Raw genomic sequence first — 24784 nt, 5'->3', positions numbered from 1 at the left:
CTCATGGGCACTGCGACAGGGCTCATGGCTGTTTCCAACATCAAACCTGACACCTTTTGGTAACAACAGAGTCATGCTACCTTTAAAGAAATGGCCATATTTGTAGTCAAATAAGCTTTAAAGAATCCTCAAAATCTCTTTTAAAAGCTGTGCAGCCCACAGCTAAATCGTTTCCATCCTCCTCATCAATAAATAAATAGATGCATAAATAAAAGAATATTAATACGCCACATTACACAGTGTATAGTCATGGAAAACGTCCGATTAAATGTTAAAGTTTTTTTTTCTTTAATGAAACACATATTGCAGTTCAATAATTAAATAAATTAAAATTACATGGATGTAATAAATTAATAGAATTATTTAACCAGGAACCAAAAGCAACATACATTACAGAAATAAGTTACCTCAGCTAAAACAGCAATACAGCAAAAACCTGTACGGATATATTTATGTGCATCGACTGGTTCCAATGAAATATTTACATTGTACACGTATACTTCCATGAAGCTGTTTCTTTTCTCTTCAAGAAAAAACATTACTTAAACAAGGTGATTTTTAACAAGCAAGGACTTCATAATGATGCGCGTATATTTATACAAATAAATAGCAGAAAACATACATAAAATAATTTAAAAAGAGAATACTATCTCATATATATCTCGATTGTACCATCTCAGATGTTAGAAGTCGTAAATTAAAATTTGTGACTGTGTGTTTCACAGTCGTTTCCCTTTAAACCAGAACAACACGCTTAACTTGCTGTCAGAATTTGATTTTCTCAAGCAAAACGAGGAGGGGGGGGAGGGAATCCCAATAAATATATAATGAAGTAAACATGACCTCACTCAATAAATAGTTCATAAGATACCGGCCCACGCTGGATTGTAAACTTATTGCAGCCGGCGAGAAATCATTTTTTTAAAATGCGAAATTCTGTGAAATCCTCACAAGTGAGTCACTATTTCGATATCTGCGCGTACCGAGGCCTCAGAATAAACAAGCCCACCTCAGTCCAAACCCCCGGGTGTCTTCAAAACGGATCCCTGACTCTGATCACACATGGCAACAAAATAAGTGGAATTAATTACACATTTAGACACAGAATGAAGTGTGTGACAAGTAAATTATTAATTTACAGAGGGTTATTTGGCAGTAATCTAATATTAGCTTTGTGTTGTCCTCTTAATCCCCTCATGGACCCTGAATAAGACTGCATCGTCATGAACTCGTGGGGGGGGGGATGTAGCTTATCCTATAAGCCAAAAATATAGAAACACTAATAGTCACCAACCAAGTGCTTTGAGTTAAACTAGCCCCGCTGTGTGGGAATAACGATGCTATTTTCGTTGGGGTGGGGGGGGGGGGGGTATTTCTGCTAACGCAAACTATAGTCCTCATTTGAAATGAATCAGAAGTAAAACTGAAAGCAGAGAGTCCTGTAAGTCAGACTGCGTTGGCATTAAAAAGCTGAAGCATTGTAAGTGTGGAAACAGTGTTCTTACTTGCTCTGTCAAACGATGCTTTACTCGGCTCCACATCTCCCCTCTCAGCGAGTGAAAGACGTGACCGTGATGATGGGGGGGGGGGGGGGGGGCTTTTCGAGTCTTTCAGTCATTGTTCAGTTTTAGGAATTTTTGTCAAAGCACAAAGTCGTCGATGATTGAAAAAAGAAGGTGTGGGATAGGAAATATGATACAAATCGTCTCTAAACAGTTCCAAGTCTTTTGGTGGTGGGGGGTGGTTTAAAGCGATCTTAGACGCATGCAGAGTATTTCATTCGTTTCTGTTTCTGTCGCTGGTTGCAAAACCAGACCCGCACCACGTTCTTTTTCAGGTCCAGCTTCTCTGCGATCGCTGCGATTTTCTCCGAGGAGGGACGCGGCTGGATGGCAAAGTAGGCCTCCAGCGATCGCTTCTCCGGCGCGGCTATCGACGTGCGCTTCCGCTTTTTCTCCGCGCCGTTGAATAACTCGGGTTTGTTAAGTTTCTCCCTGTGTGATTTCTCGGCTTCTTCTAGCCACGCTTGCAGGATGGGCTTCAACGCGATCATGTTGTTGTGCGAGAGCGTGAGGGACTCGAATCGGCAGATGGTGCTCTGGCTGAGGGAGCCCACCCCAGGAATCTTCAGGCTGGCTAAAGCTGACCCTACATCCGCCTGGGTAACCCCGAGTTTGATCCGTCTCTGCTTAAACCGCTCCGCGAAGGCTTCCAAGTCCCTTGGATCGGCGTCCACGTCGCTCATGCCCATGTGCGGTGGTAGCCCGTGGGCATGAGCCATGTTGATGGCCGCCTGGTGCATGTGGTTCATGCCCGCCATGTGGGCAGGATGCGCAGGCGTGGAAACCACCGAGCTATCCGGCCCTGCCATGGCTCCTAGTGCCAGTCCCGGAGTGATGTGGTCCAGCAGGTCCCCCTCCAGCGCCTGGTGAGGCTGGTGGTGGTGGTGATGGTGGTGGTGATGGTGGTGGCCAGCCAAGGCGGACGGATGAGAAATAGGCACCGAGGAGGAGGAGGAGGAAGACGAGGTGCAGGGGAGAGTGTTCATGGTGTGGTAGGTTGCGTCCGGCTTGAAGGGACTGTGATGTGGAGGGTGGTGGTGGCTCTTGGTCTGCGAGACTATATCCACCGCCGCTAGAGCTTCAGCCCGGGCCAACAAACTCTCATCCAAGCCTCCGAATATATTGCTCTGCAATTGCAAATAGAATGCACACATAACTGTCAGCAGGGAATTCTCCCTCCACTCCTCGGTTTAAAACATTTCCAGAATGTGAAAAAAAGAAATCCTAAAAAAGGAGCACACAAAACAAGACACATGCAACATCCCAGGTCATAAAAATTAATACGAAAGGCAAAGCCGACTGAATACATAAGTTGAGCAGAGGAAAAAAAATATGGAGGTGTTGGGTGATTTGCTGTGCAGACATGAAAAAAACATCAAGCAAAAAAAAAAAAAAAAAAAGTGGGCTGTCAAAATGTGCCTTTAAGCAGTGATTATGCAGAATACGTACCGGTGGGGTTGGGAGACAGGCTCTGCGCATCGCCTCCGAGCTGCTGCCGCCGCTGCTGCTGATGATGGTGCTGCTGTGTCGGGAGGACGAGCAGGAGGACGAGGGTGCATTGGAAGTCAGAGTGGAGGATGAGGAGGAATGCAACGAGTACTTGGGTTCGGGCAAGCTGGTGTGGGCCATGGCGAAAGGCTGCTTGCTGTTCAGAGACATCATCATCATATTTGCGGGCGTCCAAGCCTCGGCAAGTTCCTTTTAATAAGTTAAGACTCCGCCTCCTCGGTCGGGAGTTGAAGCCCAATTGTTTCGCAGGAATCTCAAGTCACTGTCGAATAAAGTGCAGGCAGAAGACGGCCGTCCAACACTGAAGTTATCACATGTATTTATTATTACTAGCGGAGGTATGGAGGTGTCTCGCCTTTTTGCCGAATGAGATGTCGCAGGCACCGACAAGCCGCGCAGCTGAGCGCAGCCGGTGCGCTTTCCTGTGCGGACTTTGTTCAAAAAGAAAAGAAAAAGGAAGAAAGCTGTCTGTTTTTCTCCTTTAACCGACTCCACCTTGTATTATATAATTTTTTTTTTTGCCTTGGATTTTTTTAATTTTTTTTTTCTGCAGAACTCCTCCAAGACGACGCCAGAAAAAAAATACAAAAGTTTCTTTCCGTCTCTTAGGATTTCCAAAATACTTCAAGTGTAAAAGTGCTGCCGCTTCGGTTGACCTGTTTGGGTTTTTTTGTCAAAAGTTTCCGTCTTGAAATGACCGTAAGTGAGAAGTAATGGCGGCGACAGTCTCTGTACTGTACCTCTCCGACTACGTTGAATGCTGCGGGGACCCGAACTGCCTCTGCTCTGAGGCGTAGGGCAGACTGAGTCTCTCTCCGCCTCTCTCTCTCCCTCTCTCTCTCTCTCTCTCTCACACACACACACACACACACACACACTCTCTCCCTCACACACACACACACACACCCTCTCTCTCCTCTCTGCAGCTCTCAGTCTCTCACCCCCTCTCTTTCTCACACACACACACACACACACACTTTTCAGCTGTACCTGAAAAACCCTTTCATGATTTATTATTCTTCATTAGCCACACCACCACCTCCACCTCCACCAGCAGCAGTAGCAGCAGCACCGCCGCCGCCGCCGCTGGGGACTCTGCGCATGGGCAGTCTGCGACAAGGCATTTATTTCAAATGACTCTGCTCCTCACCACCAACACCTCGTTAACCAACCAACTGTTATGAAGTTCAGAGACTTTTTGATTTCCGACTTATTGCACCTGAATGTATTTTATTGTTGACTGCTGTGTTCAGATGCCATGGTCAGCTCCACTGCGCCTGCTTAGGTCAAAATTCATCAAACTTATTATCGTGAAGCTAAATATATATTTCTGTAATTTCATGATTACAACTAAAACAAAAATAAAACTTGGAAAAAAAATAATTCCAAAAGGTTTTGCCATCTTTCAGATTACTATCTAAATTTAAGGTAGACTGGAGGAAATGTTTCATATTATCGCCCGCAGTTTTTTCTCCTTTCTAGTTATGGTGATTATATTAATCTTGAAAAAACTTGTGGAAAATAACAGAAATAAATGAGCAACCTTTATCAGCTATTTTCTACTATTTCGTATTATTTTATGCACGCTGTTTGACACTAGTTACTTAACGAGTGACGACGAAAAGTGGATTTTTAAAACAATTTGCACGATTTAATGGGAAATCTATACACTTGTCATAGCAGGCTATTATCTTATCTTTCCTCTAATTAAACCACATCATCGGCGACATAATTAAACGTTTAATCGCGTTGTAATTAACAAGGGCTGTCTCATTTGTTCAGTATGGTCGCGTCTATAGGATGAGATAATTGTTATGATGTGAGTCTCTCGCTGGTCTGAAAGTATTCTGGTGGAAAACGATGCTTCTTGGATTGTGTTTGCTTTGCCTGCATGGCTCCAATTTTTCAAAACACTTCACACACTCTCTCTCTCTCTCTCTCTCACACACACACACACACACACACACACACAAGAAGGTGTGACATCTTGTAGCAGTTATGAAGCGATGATCAATGCCTTTGACAGGCGCTGCTTTGACCCCTTAAATGATAAATAATATAAATCCCTGATATTAAGGAGTCCACATTGAGTCCCCCCGTTTCACTAGAGATTATCAAATCTGGTCTAATCCTAATTACAGGCTGCACATCGCCGCCCCGGTTTGTGGCCGCAGCCTGCGCTCCGCTTCGATAAGAGTCTGCAAGCATTTTAGTCGAGGCTACCGACGTTGCAGCGTTAATGTGGCGGCAGACGCGTCGGCTCTTTGTTTCTTTTCTTTTCTTTTCTTGCATGCATATAGTCATTTAATATGTCCCCGTGGCTGCGACAGTAGCATGCTGGTGTTGCTGCATAGCAGTTTTGCATTGCATGTGAGAGAGAGAGTGAGAGAGAGCCACCCAGCTGCAGAAATATGTTGCCTCCCCAGCGGGACAGCAGGCGCTGCTGGAGCCACCTCCAGACACCAGGAGACAGAGATCAGGCTCAGGAGACATCAAGGAGCAATCAGTGTCTGCTCACATATACCGACAGACTGATTTATGATGAAACTTTAAAGAAATCATTTATATTTCACCACCTCTAAATTGGCGTATGAAATTTTCATCCACAATGAAACACACAAAAAAGTATATCTTAAGTCAAATAAATCAGCCCGAGCTGCTCCCAAGCAATTGACTTTGAAGTACATTTTCAACACTTTAGTGAGTGTGTTCAAGTACCTAAGCCCATTACTTCCTGTGCCAACAGCTTTCTCAGGTTTGAGGGAGGACAGTATGTCAGGCTGATTAGCAGAATTACCTCTGAAGGGTCTGCCATGGCAAACACAATTAAGTGGCAATCCTGGATATTTCAGTAAGAATCACAGGCTGGTATAGAAATGGTTTTAAATACCATATAGTGCATTTTTCTTTTTTTAATGTTTCATTTGTATTTGCTTACATGAGCTATAATAGCACCTTATATGCCTCATTTTAATTTTAAATATTTTATAAGCAAAAATAACTCATTTTATTAAGGAAAGCCAGATACACTGATTTCAGATATTTTTTTAATAAATTAGGAATACATATTTTAAAAAGACTCCAAATGAGGAACATCCTACTTCTTTGAGATCGGGCTGGTTTTTTGTTTAGGCTTTTTAAAATTTTACTCCATCGTCAGCTAAATCCAGTTTTAAATATTTTTAGCCTCAATTTGTGTAATCGCGCCGCTGCAGTAATTGGAGGGATTGTTGCTATCATAAAAAGCCTTGTCTCATTGCTGAAAGGTGCAGTCATACCTTGCCTTTAAAAACACAAACCCTCAGTAGAATTGTGCGAGAAAAGATTGCTCTCACTTCAAGGAGCTTTGCTACGTATAAATAAATCGGCACTGTCTAAAAATAAAAGTAAAGCCCAAGAAAAATAGAGGGAGCACACGCGGCAAAGCTTGATATAACTCAGGTGACTTGTTTGCTTTTTTTCCTCCTCACTCTCTTACTTACATCCGAATCAAGCAGTGCTGCAGAGGTGTCTGTGTGCTTTACACAAAGACATACTCCACTCAGCCTCCCTCAGGAGCTCTCCACGTTAACAATCCCAATTACACCGAGACCACCAGAGACAGCTGTTTTTATTACAGAGCCGCTCCTTTGTGCCGCCAACAAGGTATCTCCGCTCCGAGACTGAACGCAGAGATAAAGCTGCAGCGAGAGACAGAGGAGAGGAGAGGGAGAGGAGTGCGGAGTGAAGTGGATGAAGTCTCTCGGCTGCTCGCAGTGGTGATGCCTTTATTCACAGCTCCCCCCTCCCCTTTCTGATCTCGTGGAGCTCTTTACATGTCGGAGCAGAAGGTCAATGCTTGTTGGGAGAGGGTCTACAAAGAGATCAGGATCTAACTCAAGGCAACAGCAAATCACACAAAGAAGGGGGTGTTTCAGCCACTAACAGCAGTGCTTTATTTATTCATCTGCTTTTACCTGAGAAATGTGACAGGTTCCACAAGGAACGTTCTGGCTTTAATGTGTTGTTTAAATGCATACAACAAAAGGCAGAAGCCGTCAGGATTTACTAAATGTCACACACTGCGCTGTAGCTCTCAGAGGGAACAAGTGGCTCACCACTTGAGATAATGAAAGAGGTTTCAAAAACTGCACTTGAATTGCAGCTCAACTGGTATACAAACTCTGAGATGGTTTCCTGTTTGATCTCTATGTGGGGCTTAATAAAAGCATCAAGATCTCAGGATGTTCTACTTCGTTTTAATAGGCTGATGCAGATCTGCTTTTTTCTAACATTTTGTGAGAGCTTTATTTAAAATTGTTGATAAGGCCTGAAATAGGCCTCTTTTCTGATAAAATAGCAATTCATTTAATAACAAAAGGACATTGGAAAAGGCCTAAATATGCAATGAAGAAACAACACACCTTCTTGTGTCACAATTCAGCTGCTTCCTAAATTTGTTCACATAGTGAGGTGGAATAGAAGGATGCATAAGTTGTGTTGGTGGATGCATCTACACCACGAATCAAGATTTGTTGTGGCTTTGCAGTCCAACAGTCAAAGGTGGCTTTCTCTCTCTCTCTCTCTCTCTCTCTCTCTCTCTCTCTCTCTTTTTTAACCACAACTGTCATATTTCCAGAATCTTAAATCTGTAATCCTAGATGTTGTTTGGGCCACTTGGGGGCAGTGGAACAAGATGTAAACACAACACTGACATAGGATCACCTCATAAGGTATAAAGTTACCTGTTTACAAAAGAGCAATTTTAGCATGTATTAAGAGCCCCTTTATAAGTCCAATATTCCCTCATTTCGCTCTGTTTTGGTCTCCACCGAGTCAAGTTTTGCCGTCTGGTGTGTCGTGAGGGTGAACCGAAACAAAAAGCTGAAAGAAAATAAAAACCCTGCGTAGATCTGTTTCTCTGTGGGGTCGTCACTACAAGCTTGAGCTTTCACATTACACATTGTCATTTACTGCATCGTTAATATAGAAATATTGATTAGTGCATGTGCTACTGTACCACAGTTGCCGCGTGGAGATATTGTAAAGAGATTTTTTTTTTAGTCTGCTAGTGAAGCCAACCTCAGGCCACGACTGATTAGAGGCCTTGAGAGTGAAGTGTGCCATGAGGTCAGGAAAACAAATAACACCACCACCAATTTCCCTATTACGCACCAGGTACCAACCTTTGGTGGTGTGGGAGGGGAGGCATTAGATTCTGGCCCAGCCCTGCCTATAGGCTGCGGGGCAGTAGATGATAAGGTCAAGCCTCATAATGATGTCACATACCTTAAGGTTCTTCAGATCAATATCGAGAGAGGCGCGTTATACCTGACAGCCAGTCAAATAAAGCCTGGCAAAGGGGGGAAAAAAAAGAAATCCTCGCTTTGAGATTGTCTCTTCTGATAAAATGAGATCCTCTCTCCCATGCTGCTTTTGGCGAAGACCATATTGGTGGAAGGCTTTGTGATCTTTAAAGCGACGTGGTCATTCACACATCTGATCAAATGTCGTCCACATTTGACTGATCACGCCTGAATGATAAAATGACTAAAACAATAAAACCTCTTAAATGTACGCAGTAAAGCATGAATGACTGTAAAGTGCATGCAGGTGATGTAGCGTTGGTGCACGCGGTTCTGTAGGATAACGTTTGACATGACAGACGTTCCTTTGAGTAAACCTGACCTCATATGACAACAGAGGGGATGGTGGGGAAGGCAGCGTGTATGAGGAGTTACACCTCGGAGCGTGCCACTATAAAGAATGCGTATGTCAAGTGCTATACGGGTGATTAATGTAGCGGGATGATTGCAGAATCCTGTCCAACCTGAATGAACATTTCTTCTGCCTCTCTCATTAGTTTGACTGTCCCACGCGGTAATATATTGCTTGTCACTGGGTTGTCTAATGGTTGATGCTAATTGACCTCCTTTCCCCCTTTCTTCTGCACAAATGAAAAGATTTCCTCCGTCCTGTGATGGAGCGTGTCACAATCTGATCCGACAAATTAAAAAGCTCACTGCTGTCACACTGTCATCATTCGAAGCCCCTGCCTCATCAGCTATAATGATCATTTTTCTTCGCCGAAGCCGCTGCAGTGCACTGCCAAACACAATACTTAAGAGGGCACGATGCTGCAGTTGTGCGGCATGCGTGACATCTAATGCTTGTGATCTGTGAAGTCGTCTATACTGTTAATCTTGAACTGTCCTTCAACCTATATATAAGGGGATTTTTTACCATCAAAAGTGAAGTTTTAATCCATGCTTTCTCTTTGTAAATGTCTTTTTTGGCATTAGTTCAACCAACTTAATTTGATGTGTGTGTACATTTTTGAAGAGTTCTGCCTGTATACAGAACATTTGCAGCATTTATTATTTATCACAACTCCAAACTTACAGATTATATTTTATTTACAGGCTTAAAAACATTACCAGTGTAACCTCCTCTTTAACAGCCTCAGATTAGATAATATGTGTCACATTTACCTGCGTCGCACCGTCAAACTGTAGAAGCATAGTCGACCAAAAACTTGAATTCTGTTCATTAAAAATACACAGATTATATACATAACAGTGACATTAGTGTACGTCCTCCATCACAGATGTTAACAGGACTCTGGACTCACATGTAGACCAGACTGAAATCTCTTCTGAGCAGCTTCGCGCTTTCTTTTTGTTGTGCTCCAAACACGCGGGTGCCATTCTGCGAAGCCACTGGCCCGAACATGATAGCAACACGGGAGCTCGGCCACCACACATTATTGGCTGCGGAGCGATGATGATGCTCATTACCTGCAATCAGCTGCCCCATCTGTGGCCGAAGCAGAAATTGAGTGTGGCGTTTTACCTGCTGACTTTGTGTGTATAACTTTATAATTTATGCGGTGTACCCATACTATTGACAAAAACGCAGCGCGGTGATCAAAGCAAGCCATTCAGGAGGTTGGACAGGGCCACGAAGACAGGGCCTGTAACACTAATGATCTTCAAACGCTCGTCTATTTCACTGGGAGCTATGCACAACTCCCTAGCAAGTCCCCCGTCCTCCCCCTGGAGGTAATTGTGCCTGGCTGGTTAGGTGACAGGTGTCAAGTGGCCCCTCCTCAACCGATTCATCATGCTAAGCAGAGAGGAAAAGCTGATCTCGGTCTCTCCCAGTCTCTCTCTCTTTTTCTCTTTTTGTGCTTTTCTTCCTGTCTGTCTCTTTCTTGTAACCTCAAATAACTACTTTGTCATTATCTCAGAGTGCCCTGATCACATGTTGGCGGTGTTTTATGGCAATGTTTGGAATGCGGTCAGAGCTTGGCCCACCACTTGGTTCCCATGTGCTCATTGAGCGTTTTATGGTGTGTATGTTTGTGAATGACAGAGTAGGGCTGCAGCTAATTCAGCATCAGTAAAACTGGCAATTATATTCTTGAGTGAAAAACATCCATTAAAAAGGCCTAAAGCCCAAGATGACACTTACATCACACGAGCAAGAGAAAAACAGCAAATACTCGTAATTGAGAAGCTGATCTATTATCAAAATACTGCCCAACGATTCAGTTAATCAGCGAATCAGCAAATTCTCTGAGAGAGACCAGGCTGCTATCGAGACACATTGAATTGAGACTGAGTCGTAGTAATCAATGCTCGGCCTTCGGCTAATGATTATTTTTCATCATCGCTTAGCCTCTTAACTGATGAATCATAGAATGGAAAGTTCCAATCACCAAGATGACAACCTCAGATTGCTTATTTTGTCCAACAACAGCCCAAAACTTAAAGATATTCTATTTACAGTGATATAAAACAGGAAAGAGTAGCAAGTTCTCACATTTGAGAAGCTGAAAGTGGAAAATGTTTGTCATCTTGTTTTTTTTAAATGGCTCAATTTCTCATTATAAGTTAAAAACAAAAATCTCTTAATTGAATAATTGATTAACAGACTGATGAGTTAGTTCTTTTGAAGCTCGAGTCCTCTGTCTGTGCAGAATTACTGGTTTCGAGTTTAGCGAGTAGCTGAGTGGAAACAATGGGCTGAAACTGTGGAGACCACTGAGCCTCTGACAGGCAGGTTAGCACGCTGGCCAAAAATCATGCAGCCCTGTAGAGATGTGGAGAAAAAAAACAGCCTGCATTCTGTGTGTGTGTGTGTGTGTGTGTGTGAGACAGAGAGAGAGTGAGAGAGAGACCACACCCTCACCATGCCCGCCTGTCTAAGCAGAATCCCATTGGGACCTGCCATACACTCGCTCTCTCACACACACACCCCAGTCATTAATTCCTGCTTTGCATCTCCACACCATGTAATATTTATGGGTCACCGCAGCTTTGTATTCACAAATGGAAACGCCAAGAGAAAAAAGGGAGAAGACACGATACCTCAATCAATCCTGTGAATAAGGTTCAGATTGTCACATCATGGCTTTTTTCCCCCTTCCACTAAGCCAGTGCTTATGCAGCATTCTTTTCTTTGACCTCTAAACAAGTGTTTTGTATGACGGATTGTCAGACACAACCTTTGAGATGGAGTCATATTTACCTCCTTTAGAGTTTAAAAAAAAAACAAAAAAACAAAAAAAAGCTCAAGGCAAAGGTTTTATGAACGTGACTGAAAATTTCAGAGCTGCAGAATTTGAAGAACAGCAAAACTGCATTAGTCAGTGAAAAAGAATCAGACTAAATAGATTTTTGCCAGATATGACACTGGAGTATGAATGACGTACGAACATTTGCTGCAACTCAGATTCTCCACACTAATCACGGGAAGTCTTTGGTGCATTTCCCCCCCTTCTACATCTGACAGATCATAATTGGGGGCCTTTTTTCACTTCCTAAGATGTTGCCTGAAACCTGTGATGCAACAGTGGGAGCCATACCCTCGCTGCCTTTCAAATCAACAGTGTTGTCAAAACAGAGCCCTGAGGAACCCCCAGTAGAGCATGGCTCACCAGACCCCTGTAGAGATTTGAAGACCACTTTGGAACTCTAATCCACTCAAAATGTGCTGATAATTTTCCTTGCCAGGACACTCTCTGCCTGGTGTCACAAGAGTGGCCTCCCGGGAGCAGATCAGCCAATGATAACAAAGTAGCCAGATGTCTGGCGCTGGCAGAGTCCCAGAAGCCAGACAGCGGCACGCAGCAGCATCCGCTGTGGGCCACAGATCAAAGATACCTGAGAATTACTTATGGGCACAAAATATGTGTTGCTTACTCTACAGTTCCCATTAATAACAATCTGGGAGAATTTGTATTTCTAATTAACTCTTTTCTTTCGGCATACAAAGTGCTGTAGGTTGTCTAAGGCTGCAGCAGCAATTTTTCCGTGGCAACTGCGAGTCGACAACAGGAAGTCGGATGCAGCACTGTCTGAAGGAGCCAGATCAGCTTTAAATGCAGTTCTGAGGCTCAGAACACCCCCTGACTCGCCTCAATAAACAAACAAACAGTGTAAGAGTCAGCGTATTTAGATCTAATCGTGCTGCATGGCGCCTCCGTAGACTGGCCCTTCATGCATGCCTCGAAAGCGTGAAGTGTCGACGTTGAACCGATTCGACTGAGGTGTAGCTGTCAGTGGCCATTCAAATGTTGCTGTTCTTATTTTTTTGTCCTGAAACTGAGGAGGTGATACTTAATCTGTAAAGAGCAGGCCAGTTGCACCAGCATTTCCAGTACATTTAGGCATTGGAGCCACCAAGCATCTCACTCGTACTGATTTCCACTTTCTACAAGATTTGAAGCCTTGGCTTGTTTTTCACCATGGTTGTTTGTGTTAGTCAGACTGACATTAAGAAGCATAGCAGTTCCATGTTGTTTCCTCCTGCAGGCCCTGCGCTCCTTTTGGAGTCCTCCATTTATTCCATCTTATGTGTTATGTTTAATACACAAATATTTAGAGTAGACCCCTGACTTTGAACTGAGAAGAATAGTTAAGCTCTCTCTGCCTAGGGAAGGCGTTTGTTGCTTTTTTTTCATCTTTATGGGGGGAGAGACGTATTTCATCTCGCACACATTTGTGCATATTTTGTCAGGCTCACTGTGTTCCAGTGCACTTAAAAGTCATTGTTCAATGGATGGATGATATGCATCCCATGCAATGTGTGTGTGCACTGTATTATATTAATTATTAAGTATAGAAAGTGTTGCTTCATGTCCGTATTTGATGGAGAATCCCCCCTCATACCCTGCCACCCCTTCCCCCAATTATGTATATTACCTTTGCTGGTGCATGGTTCATGCAAATTCTCATTTGCATCGCTCTCTTGAATGTGCTATCTGCTGGCTGGAACCCCTTAAAGCCTAGAGTGAACACTGCCCTTCATCAGATCTTGATTGTGACCTTTCCTCTTTTTATCTGTTATTCTACTCTGACTGTGACTGTTTGAAGTGCACAGATGAGCAACTAACAAAACAAAGAGAATTTTCTATAGAGCCACATTGAGGTTTCATTGTTTCTGGCTTCTAATGGAGATTTGTGATTCTTGACTGTCTTGCTTGGCTCAATCTGCTCACTGTATATCAACGTTCTAGTCCAGAGATGCTAAACAACCCTTACATGAGCCTGTCGCTACTGTTTCATTGAAGCCGAGCCTTGTTTTTGGTTAAAACATGCTGACAATTAACAAGTGAACCAAAATAATTCATCAGTCCTTATTAAATGGTCATTTTTCTTGTGCATATCAAGCCTCTCGCTGAGAAGTTGCTCCACAGAAAGTCGTCTTTTATGCGTGTATTTAAAGCCCTGCATCAACATCCAGTCCCAGCACCTTCCAGGGTTACTCTGGGTCATTTTTTAACGTCGTTTACTTGAAAATGTAACTTTAAAACGAGGCTTAAAACCGCCTTAGTGAGATCCTGTCTCCCAGCTCCGGCAGCTCATCACTCCTAAAACAGCCACTCTCATCCACCCCAGCCCCGACCGTTATTAATGTGCGCTGAATAATTTAACGGGGTAAAATTACCATGCTCTTTTGAAAAGATTTTTGCCTACACAATTAAAGAGCATTATAGTGATTTTTAGTTGAACAAGAATTATGACTGTTTTCCCTCCTCGCTGCTGCGCTTTCTGGCTTCCTTGTTATGAGCTGTGGGTGAGCGGAGCTGTAAAAGGCCGGCTATCCTCTGCCTCGCTCTCACGGCTAGGAGAGGTTGTGCTCTATGTCTGACCTATGCCGTGATGAGCAGCTAATGGATAATGGATGAAGTAGTATATGTTCAACTTCCGCCATTGGACCCCCGTAATGGCCTGCTGGCCCCACCAAACACGGGCTATATTTGGGCTGTCCAAGGCTCAGTCAGGTGGTGTTTAAGGTGGCTGGCTTGAAACAGCTGCCTATACTCAACGTGGCTGCTGGTGTTGGAAGTTGGATTGTATTTAATGATTTTTGAGCTTTTCACTGAATCCACATGCTAAATCTAACATTTTATGAAAAAGGATGGTAATGGCTGTTTTTATGAAAGACTGTGGTGATCTTTTATTGCTGCCGTATGATATCCGCATCAGCAGGAGCGTTTGCCAGGCCTTCACTCTTATTCCATGCGGACGACTGTCCACATCTCAACCACAGGCCAACAATTGGCAGTAATTGGCACATTGCCTTGGCTGTCCTGGGAGAGATCTGAGGGTGCATACGGCCACGGACAGGCGGCCCTTTCCACCAATTAGAGAGTTGTCTCCTCGTGGGGCGGGGGCGGGGGGAGGTCTACCTCACTGCTACCTTGTCTTTTGATCAGAATGATTTGTGGGGATCCTTTTTCTCTTCATTCCTCTCTTCCTCCCTGCCTGCCTGCCTCTCTCTCGCCACTGAGGTATTACTGTTTGTGAACTGCTAGTGAGAGTCTTCAGTCAAGGACCCCAACCAGCTCCTGACAGTCTTACAGCAGCAGTCAGTGGGACATTCACATTAGAGGTGCTCTGACAGTCAGGCTGTGCCAGACAGGCCTCTCGATGAAAATGCTCCACACAGCTCTTTGCTGCTGGTTCCTTAATACATAACTTACTGGCTCTCTGCGCTATCTGAACTTTTGTTTTCCACCAGTGGATGAGACGCTGAATTGGGTTTGGCAGAAGCTGAAGTTTCTCCGAATAGCTGAACTTGAGTCTTTTCTCTTGTTGCTGGTGTATTGGCTTTTTTTCCCCTTTCTGTTGTGTCTCCAGGCATAAGCAGCGTGTTATTGCTGCATGGCTTTATTATGATGGCTTTGACGCAATGATGGCAAGTGTCTCATGTGGTTAGAAATGTGCAGGCCACACAAGGTACCATGGGACCTCAGACCAAAGGATCACAGGCCTCAGTGCATGCTGCTAACGCTCCTCAGTTTATGCCACAGGGAAGGCTGCGGAACCAACACCCAACCCCCTTATTCTCTCCCCTCTCGGTCTCTCTTGTCCTCAAAGCCTATGTCTCTCCGCATTTCACTTCAGTAAGTATGAGGAGGCGAGGAGATGCTTCCTATACTCAGAAATATGTGTCAGGCTACTGGGTTATGTTGTGTTGCAATGTGATGCAGAGGGCAACAAAGCAAGTGTGCACAGAGAGGGAGAGAAAGAAACAGGCTTACTCATTCTCTTTAATCCATCGTGAGATATTCAGAACTAGGTTAAGTTATACCTCACATTATCCAACGCGTAGCCATTTTGAGCATGTTAAAAGATCAGTGTTTACACATGTGGCGCAGCGGTAACACCATGTTTCTTTTTAATTTGGTTAACAATTAGCTCAGGTAAAGCCTAGCCTTCACCACAGGTTGACAGTTTCACTATAAAGCAGCTTTATTTCTCTGCAAGGACCTTCACGAGGGGGGCCTACCTAATATGCTGTCTGGCCCCGGGGCCTGTGGGAGTGTGGTTGGATTATTATGTTAATGCATGTGCCTCCTGCCCTCTCCTCAGTCCCAGCTGGCCTCCCTGTCGTTAGGAAGTGCTTTGCTCTGACAGAGGAGTAATATGCTCCGTGATTGAGGGGCCAAAAGATCGAGCTCTATAAGAGAGGGGCCACCACTGATAAGCATATGATAAAAGTGCCATTGTACGCGAATGCCTCAGAGACATGGAAGATGACTTAGCAATTCCTATGGATTTCAGCAGGAGAGTGAATATGTATAAGGGCTGTGTGGTCCTTTCCGTGCGGCTGAATTTAATTGCCCATAGCATTATATTTCATGCCATGTATTTTATTGTACTTTTATTGCATGGACTCTTTCATTATGAGCCTGTGACATAATCCACCTGTAAATATGTTAGCTCCCACTGAACAAGCCAAGTGTGATGCTTTTAATCATCCTGTAGGAATCAATGGGCGACTTGAGAGTGGATTTTGTTTAATGGAGTTTGTAATGTAAATGAAGCAATTAGGTGAGCGCCACTTCTGAGTGCTGTCAGCGAAAACGCTCTGTCAAATCCAGATTTTAAGATATCGGAAACATAGCGGAGGAGCTTCAGTGGGCGTCGCTGTGTTAGGTGCAGTAATGTGCAGCAGCATAATGTTAATTGATGGAGAGTTGGTTAAGTCAGTGTAACTCCATCAGGAAAAATGACGACACTGTTCTGCCACGTGGCATTACCCTGCAGATCTATGTCACAGACTCTCATTTAATCAGCTTGACACCAAAGTAAAAAGGGAGGTGAGAGAGAGAAAAAAAACAAAACTTCTTGTGACTTGTCGAGAAGGAGAAACGCTGGTTGCACTGCTTTGGATCCTGCACATAATTGTGTAAATATGTCAGCCAAACAGAGGAAGAGCTCTCCTTTTAAACACTTGTCTTTTTCATCCCGCCTCCTCGGGAGCGCTCGGGTAGCTACATATTCGCTTCGCGCGGGGCCATTCACAAAGTGTGCCGAGTGTTTGTGTTTTGTCGGGGGTTTGTTTTGTTTGCTTTTTAATCAAGTTCAATTTCGTCTCCATCAGTACGAGATCTTTCCACACCCCTCTTTCTCATGTCTGCTCCGATTATTATGTGTCTCTTTCCGCCGAGGCGCCTTCACCGCTGTTATTGTTTGATCCCTTTTATGGGGCCCCGGCTGTAACGAGAGGAAGGGTATCTGTGGGTAATTGGTGGGTAAATACTTTGCTGTGACTAAACGTCAGAGCGAGAGAGGTTGTAACACGAGCAGGTTGTTGTGCTGCTTTTGAGGAGAAAGCAAAGAAAGACAAAGAGTAAATGGAGAAGCCATTTAACTTGTGCTTTTACCTGATTTCCTTCCAGATCATCAAGTAAAATATCTTGAATCACTGTTCGGGCTCCTCTTATGTCATATGTCTCACTGTGTGAGCTGAGTTTAAGTTTATTAACGACATACTTTGCCGCACCATGCTTATCATTTGGAGATGTGACTGATTCAGGCCACATCCACTTTTTGGACTGAGCTGACTCAGTCGATTGACAGAGCATTAATCTTTTAGCTATTTTGATAAGCGATTGATCACTGGGGTCAGGTACGCCAAGAGATTAAAAAGCCCCTGAATGTGAGGATATATACCAACGTAAACTGATTAGGGCTGCAGCTGCTGATTAGCTTCATGATCGAATAATCTGCTGATTATTTCAATTAGTTATTTAGTCTATAACATGTTGAAAAGCTATAAAAACAACATCCATCCCAGTTTCCAGAGGCCTAGGTAACACCTCCTGGTGTCTTGTATTTCTTGATATATTTCTTCAACAGTCAAAAACGCAATCATATTCAAACAGAGGCCGACCGAGACACTGGAACCAGCACATTTTGTGACATTTGACTCAGTTAATTGAGGAGATAATTGTCTTGAGTACTTGATAATGAAGAAACTGCAGTCCTACTTGTATTTCTTTTAGCATTGTGAAGGGGCTTTGCCGTTGTTTTTAATTATTATTTTCTCCATGGTCTGATTGTGATACAGTTTCTTGAGCAGAGAGTTTAAGTGCAACAAAACCACCAGAGGACTGACGAATGGATGACCTGTTAAATCTTTAAGTTACATTCAATCAGTGGCATGTCTTTACTTTAGATACAGTACAAGCCCTCTGAGGCACAATTAGGCTGCTTTTCACTTATATCCATTTAGATCCATTTGGGGCTCTGCAGTTGTGATGTAAAGAGCTTTTTGACTATTCACTCAAGTTTGGCAAGATGGACCGGAGGGCACTGTGATTGTTACCCTCTACTTTGTTGTTTGTAAAGGCCTTGAGGTTTGGCAGCCATTGTCTTTATAAACTCAAAGCTGTGTTAAATGCAGCCCCAGCCCAGCTAATGAGGGGGAGCCTTCAAAACCTCCATGAGATGATGCTGTCAAATGGGTGACATAAAAACGTTGCATGTAATCCCCCTGTGCAGACCCTGGGTGTAAATATGCCAGCTCCACCATTTTCACAGCGTTTACTCCCAGTTCAAACAATCCCTCTCCCTCCTCTCCCCCCTCTCCGAAAACACAGTGACAGCTCTGCGATATTCTCCTCCAGAATCCTTGGCTGCCTGCGACCAACGAAACAACCAGGAACAGCTCTGATAATCCCCTTCATCCACATTGTGGGTAAGACACCTCTCTCTTCTTCTTTGTTTCTGTGGACTGAAACTTGTGCCACTCACACATTTTGTAGTGCGCGTGCTCAGATTTCTGGGCGTGATGCCTGGAAATGAATTCAGTGATTTCTGAGCTGTGGGTTGCTGCTGTTTGTTTGCATGGCTCTGTGTTTGTCCACACACAGTATCAGACACTGACTGTTGCTGAAAATCAAAGGAAGCTTCATATGAACAAAAGGTCGGCCTGTGCAGCACCCGTGGTCTCTGGTAGCCTCATAAATTAACTTCTCTGAGCGTCTTATACTCAATTTAGCTGCTTGCACAGAGTGTGCACAACATTTGGTCGCTGTTAGAGGGAAAAATAAATGGTGACAAATGTAAAGCCATTCATCACCTTCATTCCTACAGAGAAACATATTGTGTCTGTCCCAGTGGGACCGGCCATTTCAAGGACTTTGCAAGTGGTCATTGAATAAGTTTAATGACTTAGAACTTCATTTTCATAACAGTTTGTCTGAAAATGCTTTTCACTGCTTTACAACGATTTACAACGACTCATACAAGTGTTTTCTGATCTGCCACCTCTGTGGCCTGGTTTGGGTTAAAAAAATGTTCTTTGTAAACAAATCATGCTTCCATTCAGTGTTTCTCACCGAACCCATGGTGTGTATCCATGAGAGCTAATTAATGTGTGAATACATGATAAAACATTAGCTGAGCTGATTTTTGGAAGAATTTGAAACCAGCATTGTTTACGTCCCTGTTTGTTTGCCGGCAGTCTTCTTCTTCTTCCTTCTTTTTGTTGGCACATTCTGCACATTTCCGCCATAAGTGATTGTGCGCCCTTGTGCACATGCGCTGGATAATAACAAAACAGGGACCCACAAAATGTTGCTCCATTGCGTTGCTAGTGGTCAAAAACTCCACCTTTAAGTGCAGGCAACCAGAACTACTTGGTTAGGGGGAGATCATGGTCATGGTTAAAAACAACATGTTGGCATTTGGTGCAATTTGGGATTGGAACCATCCAGCCCAACCTCCACCCTAACAGGTTTTTATGGTGGAGAAATAAATATTTTGTTGTTTCAGCTAGCTGACGTTTCGACTAGATCGTAAGTATATTTAAAGCAGCAGTAGTTTCAGTGTAAAACTGATTAGCTAACCCGCCAACAGTCTTGCAATCACAAACAACACCCGAGCAGCTAACTTGCTTACTTATGTATTTTGGCATGCATTTGGTGACATAAAAATTCTGTTCTTTGGTCATTTTTTTGCTAGACTAGATTGACTGAAATGTTCAAAACAATCTAATAACTAAAACAGACTCAAATGTAAACAGTTGTCATTGATGAAAACTACTTTTCTGTGACTAAGATTAAACTAAAATCCTCAGACTTTTCGTCAAAACAGGATGAGTTTGACTAAATATGAGAAAACTAACAACACAGGACTAAGACTTAAGAGAAGAATAGCTGACAACATGAACTCTACATGATTGAAAGATGATGGGCTGCTATTCATTCAGTGGGCAGTGATGATTTTCACAGCTGTTTTTCTTACTTAGACACCTTGATTTTGTTTTGGCAGTGTTGAAAATTGTATCTTGTATATTTGAACAGGTTGCAAGATACTCGCTAGGAAAAATGCATTACAAATACTGTCACTGAGTACTAAACAGTAATATTATTGTGCAATATTTAACAATGGAATTGCAAAAGTCATGCATTCAGTAAGCTTAATGACCATTCAGGTAGAGTACACTGTGCTCTTTATGTCTCTCTTTTTTTCTTTGGCACATGCACAAGGCGCATGCTTGCCCGCACACTATTTAACTGTCCTTGTAGACGTGACCCACACGTGTTCGTCATCCATCCCTTGTCACTGTCTTGTTTGGCTGCTCATCACGCAGCAATCCATACTGTGGCTTCTCATTTGCAGGCTCCGTGTTTTGTGTGGTCCCTCTTTTGCTTCCCATGGATCTCTCTGCGGGGAGCTGAGCTGACAGACTCGTCTGATTGATGTATTGGGGGGCGTCTCGTCAGCTATTGTTTTCCTCGCCAGCATTCAGTGGCTTCACTCGCCAGCCTTATCTGTCCCTCTTTTGTGGATAGGGATGTGTCAGATCCGCCGTACTACAGGGAGAGATGGGTTCTGTGGCGACCTACGAATTCCTGTAACCTATGAGCAGTAACTAAAGCAGGGGGTTTACTTTTCTTTTGCCTGACATGAAGATTTTTATAGTTAAATTTTATTGTGGTCCAACTTGAATTTGTATTTTAGCCGATGCACTTCTTTGCCCCTCACAACTTTTCTTTGGGTGACTTTCCCAACTTCCATATCAAAATAGACATGGCTCAATGCAAGTAGAGTACTCACCTTAAGACCATGAATAGTTTTCTCTTAGTTTGAGTGTGTACCTGAAAACTTTCCCACAGAACTTTCCTGGATGTCAGTGTTCACTCCCCCATCTACCCCTGCACCCTTTGATAATTCTGCCCAAAACTCCTTCAATTCACCGGAGGATTCTTAAGAATTCTTGAAAAACTCCTCTCTGGCAGTAGATGTGTTGCTGCCAACCCGTTCACCTGCTTGATGAAGTGGGCAAGGCTGGAAGGTTGGAGAGGCTGGATGTCCGATCACGGCTCAGGCCATTAAAGATGAAGGACTGGTGTGTGGTCAGAGGTAGAGGGGAAAACCAAGCCTGGCATGCGGACTGTGGGCGCTCGCACCCTCCCTCATAGCATCACAAACCAGGCCGACACTTCCCCCAGTAATGAGCAGGGGCCTAGACTATGGGGTCAATTATTCATACCCAGTCAGCTGGGAGAGATGGAGCGAGAGAGGAGGGGTGTTGAAACCTCCTCGAATCCTACAATTCTACCCCACTCCGCAATGATTTTTTGTAGCAGCGCTGCCTCCATCCGCACAACTAAATCTAAGCCCAAGCCTTGTCCGGATGGATGGAGTGTAACTTTAAAAGGCATACATGAGTGGCCACTCACTCCAGTGGCCATCCTGCAGCAGTAGCCTTGGCTACTCAGCCATTCTCTGGCCTCACAATTACTGTGTTGAAAGGACAGACATTGATCGTCAACACACTACAGCCGTTTCCGATTGCTGTCATTATGCATACAGTAGGCCGTGTCGGGTCAGTTATCAAAGAGAATTACTCAACGTGGAGAGCTTCGGTCTCAAGTCCTGGTCCTGTTTTTGCTACAAGTGGATTATGTTACTGAATTAGCATTGTAGATGCTTCTGTAGGTGTAGTCCCCGAAGATAACGGGGGAGGTCAAATCCATAAGGAAATGCTGCTTAATACCCAAAATCCTTCTCAAGAGCAGCAGCGTCACAGGGGACGGTGACGGCCGTTTTCTTGTTTTTGTCAGAAACAAATGAGCACTTGATCACTGGCAGCGCTTCGTAGAACGATCAAACCTATTGAGATGCTCCCCTTCACATCCATTTAAGACAGGATTGAAGACATTGATGGAGAAACCCATGGGAATGAGAGCGACGCCTCCTTTCAAGGCCATTTTGCCATAGCAGAAATTTCCATGTCTCCATGTTTAGTGGCAATATCTTTGACGTCAGGATAATCCATTTAGGTGACAGATTGCTGAGCTTTTCACTCACATATCGGTCTGCATTTTAATAGTTCAAGGGGAAGAACAAATCTAGTTCTGACTACCCAAATGATCAGAGCATGTGCCGTGGTGGTCCAGGTGCGATGTGAGTATCAAACAGTCAACCCCTGTAGGGCGGAAAGATGTCTATAATAAGTCTGTAGTCTTCACTTTTAATCCATGTGAGTTGCTTTTAATTGGATTCCAATGTGACCCAGAAAAACACACCCAGAGAAACAAATCACTCTTACTTTTGAGGTACTTGTACTTCGCTTGGATAATTTACATAATAAATTGACATAAAACTTGCAATCATATTTTCAAGTATTAGACAATTCAGTACGTAGCATCATGGTCATTTTAATTAGCAGACCTCTGTAGCTGCTCCTCAACACACAGTCTCCAACTTGCCTTTGGGCAATCAGATTGCATTGTGGGTAATGTTGGTGTCAGGTGGTAAACAGGAAGATGATATCTTCTGGTTCTGCTCTATCGGTGCAAACTTTAAAAAAAAAAAAAAAAAAGCCCGTCATGAGCCTGACCATGTTATAGAAGTGCAATGCTAAATCAATGCAGTGCTCTAAATGATTTGAATACTTCTTCTGGAACCCATTATATGTGACATGAATTCAAACTGACCACGGACCGCTTCTGTTAGGCCTACAGAGGAATATCTGATACTGAAAAACAGATTTTAGTTGGAGTATAACTTACAGTGACACTTTTTATATAACATCTGTTTAAAATGCTATTATTACTGAGTCGTAATTGTCTATGAATATTTTATGCATAAAGGTTGAGTAGATAAGATCCTTGGTGCATTCATTTCCGAATACATAATAATGGACCAAATCAAATCATGTAATAAAAATAAACATTACACTACCTCTCTATTAAAATGGGGTTCCCTTGCAACTTAATAGTATTGTATATCTCTGTATTAATACTGGAGGGCATGCTGTGTACATTCTGCTACGAGTGACTGTGACTATGGAGACATCTATCAAAATCACATAATGGCCACCATCAAGATGCACCATGAAGTAAAAACACATGGAAAGAAGATTCGCCTCTTTATTAGCTGTCATCATTTCCATGAATATATGTGCAAATAAATGGCTACTTCCACACAGGGAGCAAATGTGTCCCTGATGAAGCCTCGGAAATGGGAGGGTGGAGGGAGGTGAGGCTGTGTGTGTGTGTGTGTGTGTGTGTGTGTGTGTGTGTGTGTGTGTGTGTGTGTGTGTGTGTGTGTGTGTGTGTGCAGTTTGAGAGAGGGAGAGAGAGGAAGAAACAGAATGGTGGGGGGTTCACGGATGAAAAATCATCACCAGTCCAAATGCAGATATCGTGGCGGCCTCACACTCTCGCCAGTGTCACCCTCCATTCGTCACTGTCCACGAGGCTGCCTCTCATTAAGTGGCCCCGCTCCGGCGACAACTTAATTTCCTTAAGAGGACCAGACACCTGATTCAATTGTGCGCCCATTACAGATTTGTTTTCCCCGTCTAGGCCTTGCTGCGACCACATGGCTGTGAACGGAAACACACTCCCTCTATATTAAATGTTGTGGACGTAATTCCCAGACATATGATTCATGTCAGCCTCCCAGTATCCATCCCTCACAGTGCCCTTAGCTCGAACGCTGGTGCAGCTCCAGTCAGCTGGGCTGCTTCAGCATGTTGTCTTTTATTTTATATGTTCACATAGTAACACTTTATCAAAGCACACTCTCATGTCAAGGCAAGCTTTTTTATATATATATATATATATTTGGATTTTCAATAACTTCTAAAATTGAGCTGTTGATTTTTTGTGTGTTTTTAATACACAGACCTTTTTTAAAAAAAGCTAATTTTTCCTCACATGATTATTAGGCTCACTGGTTTGTTATCGCGTCATCAGAAGACCTGGAGCTCTTCAATAATTCAGAAACACTTTTGAACCGTTTCAACATGACTGCTCCTCAGTCCTCTGTCTTTGAAGATCAGACAGCGTAAGATGTTTTTATCTGTTCGTCAGCGCGGGCGAGACTCCCATTGTCCATTTGACTGCTGGTCTCCATAGCTTACCTCTCACCTACAGCTGTCAGTCAAACGGTAGCCGTTGGAGACTGGTGAGAAACAGCTTTTCCTCTTGTACAGCCTTTAACTGATTGTTGCTGTAATTTTTCTGTCATGGCTTTTATCCGCAAGGTGAGTATGTTTGATACCAGATGCTCACCCAAAACCACACAAAAGCCTCATGTATTCATTTATTTATGGTTCTCTCTGTTTTTTTTACAAGCATCCTGTCAATTACCCAAAAAAGTTATCCTTTGAGGAGTCATTTTTGATCTCCCAATCATCTGTATAGGATTGTGTGTGTGTGTGTGTGTGTGTGTGTGTGTGTGTGTGTGTGTGTGTGTGTGTGTGTGTGTGCGTGCGTGCATGCATTGTTTGGAGTTGGTATTGGATGCCCTGAGTTCTGAATAAAGAGATGAACACCCACCACCCTCACTTCCACACAAACACACACACACACAGTCAGAGTGCAGCTCTTGCCTTAAACCTATCCAGAAGACACCTCCAAGGTAAAAAGTGCTGAGTGTGGGTCTGTTTTCAGCAGCCAGCCAATAAAACAC

At 43.5% G+C, this 24784-nt stretch overlaps 1 protein-coding gene across 3 annotated transcripts; it reads right to left on the bottom strand.

Annotated features, from left to right (window-relative positions):
- Window positions 1–1756: 1756 nt before the first annotated feature.
- pou4f2 (POU class 4 homeobox 2) lies at window positions 1757–3230 on the bottom strand. Of its 3 annotated transcripts, none has more exons than XM_041934023.1 (3): window positions 3157–3224; window positions 3008–3066; window positions 1757–2718 (listed from the first exon to the last, which is right to left on the bottom strand). In XM_041934023.1, exons 1-3 carry the CDS (start codon window positions 3222–3224, stop codon window positions 1757–1759), a joined length of 1089 nt encoding a protein of 362 aa, XP_041789957.1. The 3 variants fall into 3 exon arrangements, with proteins under 3 accessions (XP_041789957.1, XP_041789958.1, XP_041789956.1); XM_041934024.1 differs by having other exon boundaries at window positions 3008–3063; XM_041934022.1 differs by having other exon boundaries at window positions 1757–2689; window positions 3012–3230.
- Between the last annotated feature and the right edge of the window lie 21554 nt (window positions 3231–24784).

Source organism: Chelmon rostratus, chromosome 3 (assembly GCF_017976325.1).
Source record: "Chelmon rostratus isolate fCheRos1 chromosome 3, fCheRos1.pri, whole genome shotgun sequence".
NCBI classification, from domain to species: Eukaryota; Metazoa; Chordata; class Actinopteri; order Chaetodontiformes; family Chaetodontidae; genus Chelmon; species Chelmon rostratus.
The sequence above is the reverse complement of the archived record's forward strand: the minus strand, read 5'-3'. Positions and strand labels throughout refer to the sequence as shown.

Coding starts and splice junctions, on each gene's coding strand:
- pou4f2 (XM_041934022.1), bottom strand. CDS start 3,230: ATGATGATGATGTCTCTGAACAGCAAGCAGCCTTTCGCCATGGCCCAC. Junction 2,690..3,011: donor CCTGTCTCCCAACCCCACCG/GTACGTATTCTG, acceptor TTGCAATTGCAG/AGCAATATATTCGGAGGCTT.